Source organism: Charadrius vociferus, unplaced genomic scaffold, assembly GCF_000708025.1.
Source record: "Charadrius vociferus isolate BGI_N301 unplaced genomic scaffold, ASM70802v2 scaffold32, whole genome shotgun sequence".
NCBI lineage: Eukaryota > Metazoa > Chordata > Aves > Charadriiformes > Charadriidae > Charadrius > Charadrius vociferus.
In genome coordinates, this window is record NW_009647856.1 from 32895 (window position 1) to 44674 (window position 11780).

The window sequence follows — 11780 nt, forward strand, 5'->3', positions numbered from 1 at the left end:
GATTAATGAATTCACACTGGTGGCATTTAGCTGCTACTCTTTTTAAACCTGGATGGTACAGTTATTTTTTTAAAATGTCTAACCTGTCTCAGCTATACTCAACTCTTCATTGCCTGAACGTTTTCACTCTGAGTGAAATTCAAAATAGAAACTCATTGTTTAATTATTGCATTATCAATATGGTACTTTCACTGCCAAAACCTAGTTACGCTTTCCAGAAATGAATATGGTTGATTTTAAGCTAAAATTAGTTTAGCTTCAAAGTTTGAAGACAAAACTGGTTTAAGGCAGGAGTGAAGCGTATTAAAATTAAATTAAGAACTGACGCCCTATTTGCAGTCTTTTAAGCTGGAACGAAAACATAGACAAGGTCTAAGGTCTTACTGGTGAAAAAAAAAAAAAAAAAAGAGAGAAGTACATTTCTGTTGCCTGAGATACCTTCCTACCAGCAGTGCTGCTTCTGCCTCAGCTTTTAAGTGCTTTGAGAAGTAAATTTCAGAAGAATTCAAAAACATTACGTGTTTGGGTTTTCAAAAGAAACAGGAATGTGGGTTTTTTTGTGTTGTCTTCACAACCTGGCTGCTGTGCTGCTGCTTAACTTCATGTGTGAGACAAAAACATGGGAAGGTAACTCAAGCAAAAGAAAATCTTCAATGCCTCTATTTCCCCAACAACAATCACTACGCACCTGAGCAGCGCTAGGAACCTAAAAGTGTTTCTGGGTAGGTTATTTCGACAGTATGGGGGAAGTGGAGTGTTGGTGACATTTCATTTATCACCCTCAAATCAAAGGTCCTGTGCATAAGGGAATTCAGACGACTTCCTCTCTTCTGAATGCAGAACTTAATGCTTTTATTTTGCTTCAAGCTCTGTTGCGGTTAGGGCTTGCTTCAGGTAAACCAAGTTTCCCAAGAACCGGGGGCAGTTGGGGAAGATGTTTCATTTCCTCAGACTCCCCTGCCAATAGGGATAGGAAGCTTTCTGCATCAGAAATTACTGCTTAGCTGGAGTTCAAAGGATGAATTGAATGCCTGTTAACACATTGTGCGTGTTTATTTAAACAACTTTTGGTACAGTTTATACCGTTAACTAGTTTAACAAGCCTTTGTATCTACATACAGTATATTTTTCTACTTTCAGCTTGTCGCAGCTTCAGTTTTTAACTATATAGACTCTTCAGTTCCATCACAATCCTGTCAACTTCTCAAATAAAGTGATGATCACAACTTCTCAAAATTTTCCACTTTGTCTTGGTGAGACTCTCTGTGTGGGTCAAGCCAATGTCCCTGGATGCAAGTGTCTTACGAAGGGGTGGGCTGGGAAGGGTTACCACCATCTCCACACAGGTCCTCCCTCTTGCTCCTCACCCTCCTGCCTCCCCCACCCACACGAAGTCCTCTCCATGCTAGTGCCAGGCCTCACAATGATGCAATTAATGCTGATGATGCAATTTGTGCTGCGCTTCCCAGCCTGGTAGCAACGGCTGCACTTCCTGGGGAGCTGCTGAAATGCTGGACTGAAAACCTTTGCCCAGGAAAGTCCCAGATCCAGCCTGCGCAGCCCGCTCCTGGGTGCCACCTGCGCTGGTGGTAACTCACCCAGTGAAATACAGCCCGGCAGCTTTGGGCTCAGCTCTTCCTGTGCTTTGCTGCCACCAGCTGAAGCATGGCTTCCTCCTCACCAGCCACTGTCTACGGACAATTAAACTAACTTCCTCTTCCCTATACTGATTAACAGGCTGCTAGCTAACAATGTAAATCCTACCTACGGCTTGTCAGTGCTAGATTAAACAATCCCACATCCTTTAAACCCATAACAGGGCTCCTCTCTTTCCCCTCTCCAGTTTGTCTGTGTTGACAGGGTAGTGCCCCACCACAGCAAATGCCATGGACTGCCTACATCTTAATAATCACAGTAATGTTCCTCTCCCCACCTCTTATGCAAGAGTACTGATGGTAATTCACGATGCCTGGTAAGATCCAAACTCTTTTTACATACTTCACTTATCCTTCTTAAGGAAAAGGTAAACTTAATTTCAAGTGCTGCTCCTGGTAAATAGAGAGTGATACTCTCAGTGCTGCTTCGCTCTCAGGCTCAAAATGAAAAAAATTCTGTCCCATCAGTAAACTTGCATTCCTCCCCAAAATGTTGTTACCAAAATAACACATAACTGTTGAGATCACTTTCTTGGACAGGTACAGGCAAAAACACAGGATTGTACAAGTCTGCTTATCAAGGTGCTGACACTGCCCAAATCCTAACAAAGTCCAGGTACCACATACACTCCTTCCCTATTGTGCACACTTCCTCTTTCACAAAATTATAAAGTGGCTTCACAATCTAAGCTTGATAAACTGATATCAGTTTTATTGAAATGAGACCTGATAAAACTTCTCTCACTTAAAAGACAAAGCAGTTCCCAAGAGCATTTTTTTCCCCTGGGTACTTCTCCACACTTTTCCTTCTCTCCTCTCCCCACCTCCTCTTTAATTCAACACTTGAAAAAAAGGAAAGGAGAGGCTGTTGTTTTTCATTGACCAAACCATCCCGCTCTGTAGGAACATGCTAGATGAACAAAGATCAACCTTTTAATGTCACCTGCTGCCAACAACCATCAGCTACTGCCCGGGGTCACCTCTGTGCACAGCAGCAATATGACATACCAAAGAATGCACTAGTAGACTGACGTCAAACTATAACCTCGGGAAGAAGGAATCCTCCTTCCCTTAGCACCAAGAAATTATGCTCACTTCTTCCTCCTTTTTTACCTACTTACTATTTTGTAAAAAACAAAGGATCTTAGCAAAAGAGATGAAAAAAAACACTGAAGGGGGGAAAAAAAAGTGATGATTGTACCAGTGCATTCACCCAAGGAGAGAAAAAATATCCCGTCATGTCTTCCCCAGGCTGGGCAACAACTCGGACCACTAAGCACCCAGGCTGAGCTATGTACACCTTCTCCTCAGCTCTTTCCCGTACAGTTCCTGAGTTTTCCTGGGACACACCTACACCTGGGTGCTGAGCATCACGCAAGCATTTGCGAGCACACCCAGAAACACTGCAGTCACTTGGGCATCCTTCACCACCTCCACGGCTGAGACAATAGGTTTTGGGGTGCAAAGGGTGACTAGGGACCTAAACTTGGGACTTCTAACATTGCCCAGGTATCTGATGAACAAACCCCTCACTGGTTTAGGCTGTTATTAGGATCTCACTGAGATTTTTTTCATACAGCAGCAACACTCCACACGAGTGTAAAACACGCTCATAACAAACTCACACCTACTGTTTGGAATGCTCCGTTTATTTCTAGCTTACAAGAACAAGTCATGAATTACTACACTTGGATTTTTGTTTTACAAGAAGTTTTAACAACAGGAGCAGGAAAACATTCCAAGATATTAGTTGTAGGTCATGTAGCGAGGGGTAGCACTGAATTTCGCATACGATTTAATGACTTTGTTCACTGCTTCTAAGAAGTCTTTCTCGGTTGCAATTTTTCTACGTGCTCGGATAGCAAACATGCCTGCCTCCGTGCAGACACTGCGAATCTCAGCGCCTTTGAAAGAAAAGGGATAAACAAATTCAACACTGACCACCAGTGCAGATGAAGTGTACACAAAATTGTTTAAAAAAATAAATAAAATCAGCTTACCTGTGCTATTAGGACACAGTCGAGCCAACAGCTCAAACCTTATGTCTCTTTCAACACTCATCGAACGAGCGTGTATCTTGAATATGTGAGTTCGCCCCTGAAAAAAGAGTGGATGATAGAAGTGTTCATGCCATGAAAGCAGTGATGACTCTCGGCATGCAGCTGTCCACACCCACAGCAAGGGCAGATGGAAAACCAAACTTCTATTTGCTGCCCAGCTACAGTTTCCTGTGTCTGGACTAGCACATTTAAGTGTCCATGATACTACATTTACAAAAAAAACTTTAAAAGAACTTTAATGGTTGAAGTACCTCAAGAAATCTCTCTCAAAAGAGCCAAACAAAACACATTCCAACTTTAGAACTAAATCCTGGAACCAGTTAAAGGATTCTTTATCTGTTGAGTCAGGAATATACAGCCATTCACCATGGCTTCTCGGTCAGGGATGGAATCCGTGCAGTGTGGGAAAACCTTTTTGGCACATCTGTAATGCCCCAAATTTCCATGTAGTTTCACGTAAATTAAGAGTGCTGCTTTTGTTAATTCTCATAAACTGCTTCCGGACAATAACACCGTAACTGAAGAAACACTCTGGTATCAGAATATACTCAGCTGTTAAAGAAAGCATGCTCACCTCCAGATCAGGCAAGCTGAACTCTATCTTCCTATCCAGCCTGCCGGGCCTCATCAGGGCTGGATCCAGAGTATCGGGTCTGTTTGTAGCCATCAGCACTTTGATGTTGCCTCGTGGGTCAAAACCATCCAACTGGTTGATGAGCTCCAGCATAGTCCGTTGCACTTCATTGTCACCCCCAGCCCCATCATCAAAACGAGCACCTGGAGAGAGGAGACACATGTGTTTCACAAAATAAGAGAGGGACCTTCAGGGCATGGAGGAGGTGTCACAGCTGCTACACAGTAAACACCTGGAAAAATAATTTTAAATTACATACAAATATTTGTGAGTTTAAAAAAGGCGTGAAGGCGTAATTTGAAAATGACACATTTTAACAGAAGAGCGAGTGGCATTATCTCTCAGTTACAGGAGACACCGTATCTTCAACCCTTGTATGCAAGGGCCTGTCTCCCTGCATCGTCACTGCCCAAGCTGATGAAATTTGTTAAGTGTCATTTGTTTGCTCTGCCTCCCCTTAACCAAAATCCTCCCCCCAGTCTGTGTAAAAATTGTTGTACTTTCAAAGGACCTAAGTAATGCCTTTTGGGGAAAAAAAAAATAAAAAATCAGGCAGTAATAAAGATTTAGTATGCAGTCTGGAAGCTGAAGGCGGTTGAAGTTAACGGTAGTTTTTGCAAAGACAATACAGAGATTCTTCACTAAAGTTTAAATAATCTGGGTGTTCTAAATGTGCAAAAATGAATTATCACCTGGGCTAAATATGTTCCACTATATAAACCACTTCTTGATAGCTTCCCAGGCATGGGACATGCTGGTAGTAATTATACTAAATAGGTACTTAAAAGCACATTTCTCAAAATGCGGCAACACAGATAAAGAATTCCAACATGAAAAGAAAACCCGAAAGTTCTCCTAGGAGATTAGAGCTATACATACTGTGAACGTACCTCCAATGGCATCAATTTCATCAAAGAATATAAGACAAGCTTTTTTAGTTCTGGCCATTTCAAAGAGTTCACGAACCATTCGAGCTCCCTGAAAGCAAAAATCAGGACTTTGTTACAGATTTGAGGCACACTAAAGGAAAACTGAAAATTCAACTTTTCATGCTTCCAAACACTTCTAAGTTTCCAATGATAAACTCTTTTATTTGTACACATATGTATAACAGAATATTCATAAATCTTAAAGCAATTTATAGAGGAGAGAGAAATTACTACTCTCAAATTCAGAAGTACAGATTAAGTCCTTTACCTCAGGGCCATGTGAAAAATAAGTGGCAGAGCTGGGAACAGAATCCTGATCCTAGAGTCCTCCTGACCCGCAGATTAATCTCTGCACTGCAAAATCCATCTCCTCGGTGACAGCAAACTTCAGGTCTTATAACTAATTGCCTGATCTGCAGCGACTTGTTTGACAGTTGCTCCCCCCTCCTTGTCTCTCCAGCATGCAAATACGTTCATCTATCGCACCCACTATTGTATCTGGTCCCCACAACTGGAAATCTGCAAATCACTCCACACTCCACCAAGTATTTGCTCTTACCTCTCCCACGTACTTCTGCACCAATTCGGATCCAATTACTCTGATGAAGCAGGCATCAGTCCTGTTAGCAACAGCACGGGCACAAAGTGTTTTGCCTGTACCAGGGGGCCCAAACAACAGTACTCCTTTGGGAGGCTCAATTCCAAGGTTAACAAATCTTTCAGGCTGTAATGGTGGGAAACAGAAGGCAAGGTTATGTCCAAGTTGAAGAATATGGGCATCAAAGAGCGCACATGAATTAAGAAAATCATCAATGAAGAGCAGTATAAACCAGGCTAGGCTGGATTTCACCTGTTAAAACTAGATCTCTTTTCACTTCGGTGTTCTCATTCAGCTACATTATCTTTTCTTTTTCAAATGCGAACAGATGACCAGAATACTTTCAAAGTAATAAAAGTTTCAATCTGGAGGTTACTTACATGAAGCAGAGGGGTTTCAACCACCTCTCTCAGCTTCTCAATCTGCTCTTTACAACCACCAACATCACTGTAAGTGACGTCCGGTTTCTCTTCTACCTGCAGAACAAAAAGGCAAGCGAGAAGTTAACAGCCTGATGCTGCGTATCTCTCTGGGCTTTCCAGAGCCCACAACAAAATCCAGCCAAAGTAATCCAAATTACAAGACAAAGCAATGTCATAATAAGTAAAGGCAGTTCTCACTTGCATCATGGTGACTGTGGGATCAATCTTTGGAGGCAAGGGGATATGGATTTGATACTTGTTTCTGTCAACCCTGGTGAGAAAGCATGAAGACTATTATTTTAACACCGGTTAATTAAACTGTCATGTAGAAACAACTCCGTAAATTAGAAGCTGAATTCTTAAACTGTTCTTTTCTCTGGCATCAAGATAGTCCAGCCCTTAAAGATGATAGTCAGATGGGCTAGAAACTGGAATTCCTTCTGCAGAGAAGTTCACAGTTTCCAAAAATATTAATTCCAAAGTATTTTGAAAACTAAACTTCAAAATATACCACAGAGCGAACTGGCAAAATATTGATTCTAAAAGTAACCGGCTTCACCTCCTCAGTGAACATTTCCTGTAGCCGCCCTGTGTGTAACCATGCAGACTGCCAAAGCAGAAGCAGGCTACATGGGCTCCCTGGAAGCTGGGACTATTAAGACCAAAACTGAGAGGTTTCAGTACATGACGTACGGTTCTCGTCAGAATGACATCAAAATCAAAAGATTTCAGCACAGCATGCGGGCGAGTTACTGTCTTCCAACAGAAAGACATTATTATAACCTCAACCACTGCAAAAATATGAAATGTTAGTCATTGACCTGTCAGATGATCAACGGATCAGATGAGAAAGCTTCTGTCTCCAGTAAAACTCGTAAGAACACAAAGATTTTGCTTACCCAACTCTCATGCCTTCTTCTATGTCAGTAGGTGCCACCTGGTCACTGAGATCCACCACAAATTTGGCAAACTGCTTGACATTGATAATGTACTTGGGATCCTCGGAGTCTGCATTGATTATCTTTGTACACCTAATACAGAACATACAATTAACACCAGCAGACAGACAAACTAACTGGCTTGCTATTTGTATAAGCATCAAGGTGAGAGAGTCATATTTTCCAAATACACCAAAACAGCTATTGTACTTGTGATTCTAGTATTATAGCATCAATGATTGCAGGAATAAGTACAGGTATGAAGTACATAATACATCATCAAGCATAACACCGTTCCTTTTTGACACAATGGAAAAAAGCGCTTTCAATATGCCCAATACGTGAACCTTATTTTTTAAAGAAGTCTACACATAAGCTATTGTCATGGTTTGGGACAAACTGGTCACCGAGACGAATGACAGATGCTCTCCCCCACCTCTTTTTACAGCAAAATCTGCTTTTTAACACTATGCAGCTCCACTGCAGAGAGGAAGAGTGCACCCACCTTGCAACTTGTAATGGTTGCTCACTTTGGAGAGTTTGCTTATCTGCAGCCAGATCCCAAAGGGCAGGAGGAGCCAGCCCAGTGTCGGATTCCTTGATCCCTGTGTGCAACACAGACAGGCTGAGGAGGAAGCAGCTAACTGGTACGTCAGCAATTCTTCACACGTCAAGGACCTTAGACATAAGCCTGCAGGAAGCTTTTTGAGATCTCCAAAACACATGCACACACATCTTTGATGAACTTCCTAAAAAATAAGTTTCCTAAAGAAATGAGGCCTATGTGACTGTGCCAGCTAAACATGCAAATACCAGTCTAGCCATCCTCTAATACAACCAAGCTTGAGAGAGACAAGCATATTTCTGAAAGTTTCAGAAAAGGAGTGACACTCTGCAAGTGCTTTCATTGAGGGAAAGCTTTAGTGCAAGATACCAAAAGCTAGGGGATTCATACAGATGAAAAACCTAATAGTATTCTATTCTATTCTATTCTATTCTATTCTATTCTATTCTATTCTATTCTATTCTAAGTAATAATACTACTCTATTCTATTCTAAGATAAAAACCCTAATGAATCTTCCAAAACATTGATACAGAAAGTACCATCTCCATGACGTATCTGAAAGAATCAAGGATTTTACTGGAAAATAGAAATTGCGGTCTTCCTGGCAAAACTGAGGGCCGCTAGGGATTAGCAACAGGGCAATATACACCAGTGAAACAAAGAAAAATTAGGGAATTAATTCATTTTTCCTGTAACTGCCATAACTGATCAGCTGATTTTAAATGCTAACTGCTCTGATACACATTTCTTTGCTATACAAGGACTGGTACCACGACTTAATAATATGTTGGGTTTTTGCAGTCTATGGAAGTTCACTCGCTATTCAAATGCAGCTTGATACAAATCACAACAAATTATCTAGTGACAGAAAAGGGAATTTGTTTCATGCTACTGTAATACATAAAAATCACAATTTTGAAGAAAAATGTGTTCAACTACAAAATTACATGATCATATGTACAGGTTAGCCCTGCCCAGTCAAAAAGACCATCACCTACAAAGCAAAAAATCTCATGTTACCAGATAAAGAAACGTATCCCTTTGAGGAAAATAACAATAAACCAATACAGAAGTTGTTTAAAATCAGCTTCTTAAAACACTCTTTTTGCTATATGTGTCTCTTCTATTGAAAGTTATCGTAAGAAAGAAAGATACCAGTAAGCTCATTGATTTTCTTAAGTAGTTGCTGAATATCATCTTCCACTTGCTTGATCTGCCTTGAGTATGTGCTCTGGCCCTGGAAAAGAAATATCATGTAGATTTCGCAACACAAATTATTTTATGTTTAAGAAAAAATGTCAATAGCTGCTGAGCATCAAGATGTTTAATAGAGTGTCTTGGTATAACCACCAACTACTGATCACCGCCAAAAAAGACAGTGTTACATTCCAGTAACAATATTTTTTGTTCGCAAAAATAGAGTGCAGCTACACACAACTGACCAATTGCGCAAGTGGAAATTTTTCACATTTGTAAACTTCAAGGATTTGTTTTTCCTTTTAAACTAGTTCAGCCTTATGCTTTTAACCTATTTTTTGTAATGTTTAAAAAAGACTTAGTAAAAATTATATAGAGACAGAATTCTGCATACATTATCTGAAAATCATCTGTACAAGTGCTTTAACTACCTTACCCAACCTTTCTATCATACGCAGAAGACAGCAGAAAGATCATGGGACAAACCAAAAGCTAGATTTTTGCTTGTGATAAAATGCTTTACTATCTTGCCCTGCCTAATGCGGGCAGATCTGGATCAGGTTTCCCTTTAGAAGATCTCCTTCGTATCAACTTGGCTACCAAAAAGAAGCCACAGTAGGCACAAGCCATATTTCAGAGCTTCATAAAGGAGTCTCAGTGTCAACAAAATTCAGACTTCCAGCAAACATATCCAAATCCAGATATACACTAAGCTGCAAGTTTCATTTTTCAAGAATTCTTTCACAGCCCCATGGTACTTTCTGGTGGAGAGGGGAGATATGCATTTTAAGCCTTATTATTCACGGAACATGACTCCTGAGATTACATTCTCTTTGACAAGGTCCATGTATCCCTCACTAACAGTTTTTTAACATCATGGCTAAAAGCAAATAAATTTGACGGGAGAAGCAATCTTAAAGATACTGTTATTTTTGAAGCAAGAAAATTGGTTGTGAAAGAGCCCCAGTAAAGCTCTAGATATTAGACCTCAATGACAGACACAAAGCAAAAATAGAAATACTTCATTAGTTCTAAGCTAACAAAACTACCAGATTATTTCTAGGGTTGTGGGTTGGGTTTGGGGCTTTCACATTGGAAGCAGAAAGGGACAAAAGATTTTGGCAGGAGAGACAAGCATATTTACTAACAACTCACTAAACACACAACCTTCCACTCTTTCTTCAATTCCTAATAGAACTTTTTTTTTCTTCTACAATCTTGTGTATGTATGTTACTTACATAGGTTTTCAGCAAGGCAATATCTCCTTCATCCAGAGCTGAAACAAGACAGGAAAGACTTAGCTTCCAATTTTAAAAACAAAACCAGCAGTATCAATTCTGCTTCTAAAAGATGAAAACATACATTTTAAAGGGATTCTTTTGAGCTTCTACTTTTTCGCTAAACCAAAGTGGAACAAAAAAGTATCAGACATTCAAGAAAAACAAAATAGGGTCTCCAGCTACTCTCTTCAGTCCAAAAATCTGTACCACGCAGAACTCACACTAAGCAAACTACTTAAACGTTGCCTCGCTCAGAGTAGCTTACTGACCTATGACTGTACAGAGAACAATTGAATTGAAGATATCAAAACCTGATCTTTTAAAATTTTGTTTAATATTTAAGAAAACATCAATGAAAAACTGCCACCGCTTCCCCCAGTGATGTCTCTCTTCCAAATTGCCCAGAGTGAGCAAGGAACAGCAACCAAATCTAAACTGGTCTCAGTAACAAAAAACTGCCGTAAACTACTAAAGCAGCTTAGAATCAATAACCAATACACTGCCGAGTTCTAATATTGTGAAACATAAAACCTGGTGTCCTGCCAAACCACGACACCTGGGAATGGTCATACTAGACAAGATGAACAGTCTGGTCCAATATCCTTTCTCCATCAGGAAGGTCTACAGCCATGACAAATATATAGTGAACTCCCACTGCTGGGTCACAGACTGTTATTAACAGGCTCTTAAAAAATTTTCCTTACGTGAATATTTTTAACAATTGTTTGAATCATGTAAACTTTCAGCAGAATATGCAGGAATGAATCCTCCAGTTTAAATCAGCGTTTACTTGACTTAAACTTGGAATCTAAAAATTGTACCTCCTCATTGGGCCTCAGAACTCCCACATCAGAAGAAGCACCATCAGCTGTTAAATGAGCAAGCTGTTGTACAAAGACCGGCAGGATTGCTCCAGCGAACTCTCTCCATTACATATTAACATTATTCCTTATTTACTTCCCTATTGTTTGTCATTTAGCAGACCTTTAACATTCCCTCTCCATTCCCCCAAAAGCTTACTCTTTTCCTGTCCCAATCACTGTCTTCACCTTAAGCATCCCTGGCTCTCTGTTTTTCTCTCTTCCAATTCCACTGTACCTTTTTATAACAGAGGGAGCCCAAACCACACAGTATTGAAGATCTGGGTACAGTCTGTACTATACAGTATTTTCAGAGGATTATTTTTTTTGTGTTGATCCTTATTTCTTTCCTGATTCTTTGTACTACCCTATTGATATTTGACATGCACTGCTGTTACAATTTAGAAATCTTTCTGGAGTCGGAGATAAAAAGGCAAATCAATTTCAAACGTGAGAAGCAATGGGTGATTTTCACACTATCATCAGAAAAATGTGCCACCTCACTCTCTTCTGCTTCCACTGCATTACTTATGAAAGCGGCAACACGCAGGGTTTGACAGCCCCCTCCGTTTTATTACGTGATGGGGGTCTCGGCTGCTGACGGCCAGCGGCTCCCCCGCAGCCCCAGGGGCAAACACCC

The 11780-nt window shown here is 40.5% G+C and overlaps 1 protein-coding gene across 1 annotated transcript in view; it reads right to left on the bottom strand.

The window, feature by feature from the left end:
* Positions 1–3286: 3286 nt before the first annotated feature.
* PSMC2 (proteasome (prosome, macropain) 26S subunit, ATPase, 2) overlaps positions 3287–11780 on the bottom strand; it is a 9978-nt gene continuing 1484 nt past the window's right edge. Inside the window, exons 2-12 of the mRNA XM_009882994.1 lie at positions 11071–11164; positions 10239–10276; positions 8958–9039; positions 7742–7841; positions 7198–7329; positions 6497–6569; positions 6257–6352; positions 5821–6002; positions 4290–4536; positions 3656–3752; positions 3287–3559 (exon numbers count right to left, since the gene is read on the bottom strand). Of these exons, the coding sequence (XP_009881296.1) occupies positions 3402–3559; positions 3656–3752; positions 4290–4536; positions 5821–6002; positions 6257–6352; positions 6497–6569; positions 7198–7329; positions 7742–7841; positions 8958–9039; positions 10239–10276; positions 11071–11164 (1299 nt within the window). The 3' untranslated portion in view covers positions 3287–3401. The remainder of the gene's footprint in view (positions 3560–3655; positions 3753–4289; positions 4537–5820; positions 6003–6256; positions 6353–6496; positions 6570–7197; positions 7330–7741; positions 7842–8957; positions 9040–10238; positions 10277–11070; positions 11165–11780) is intronic.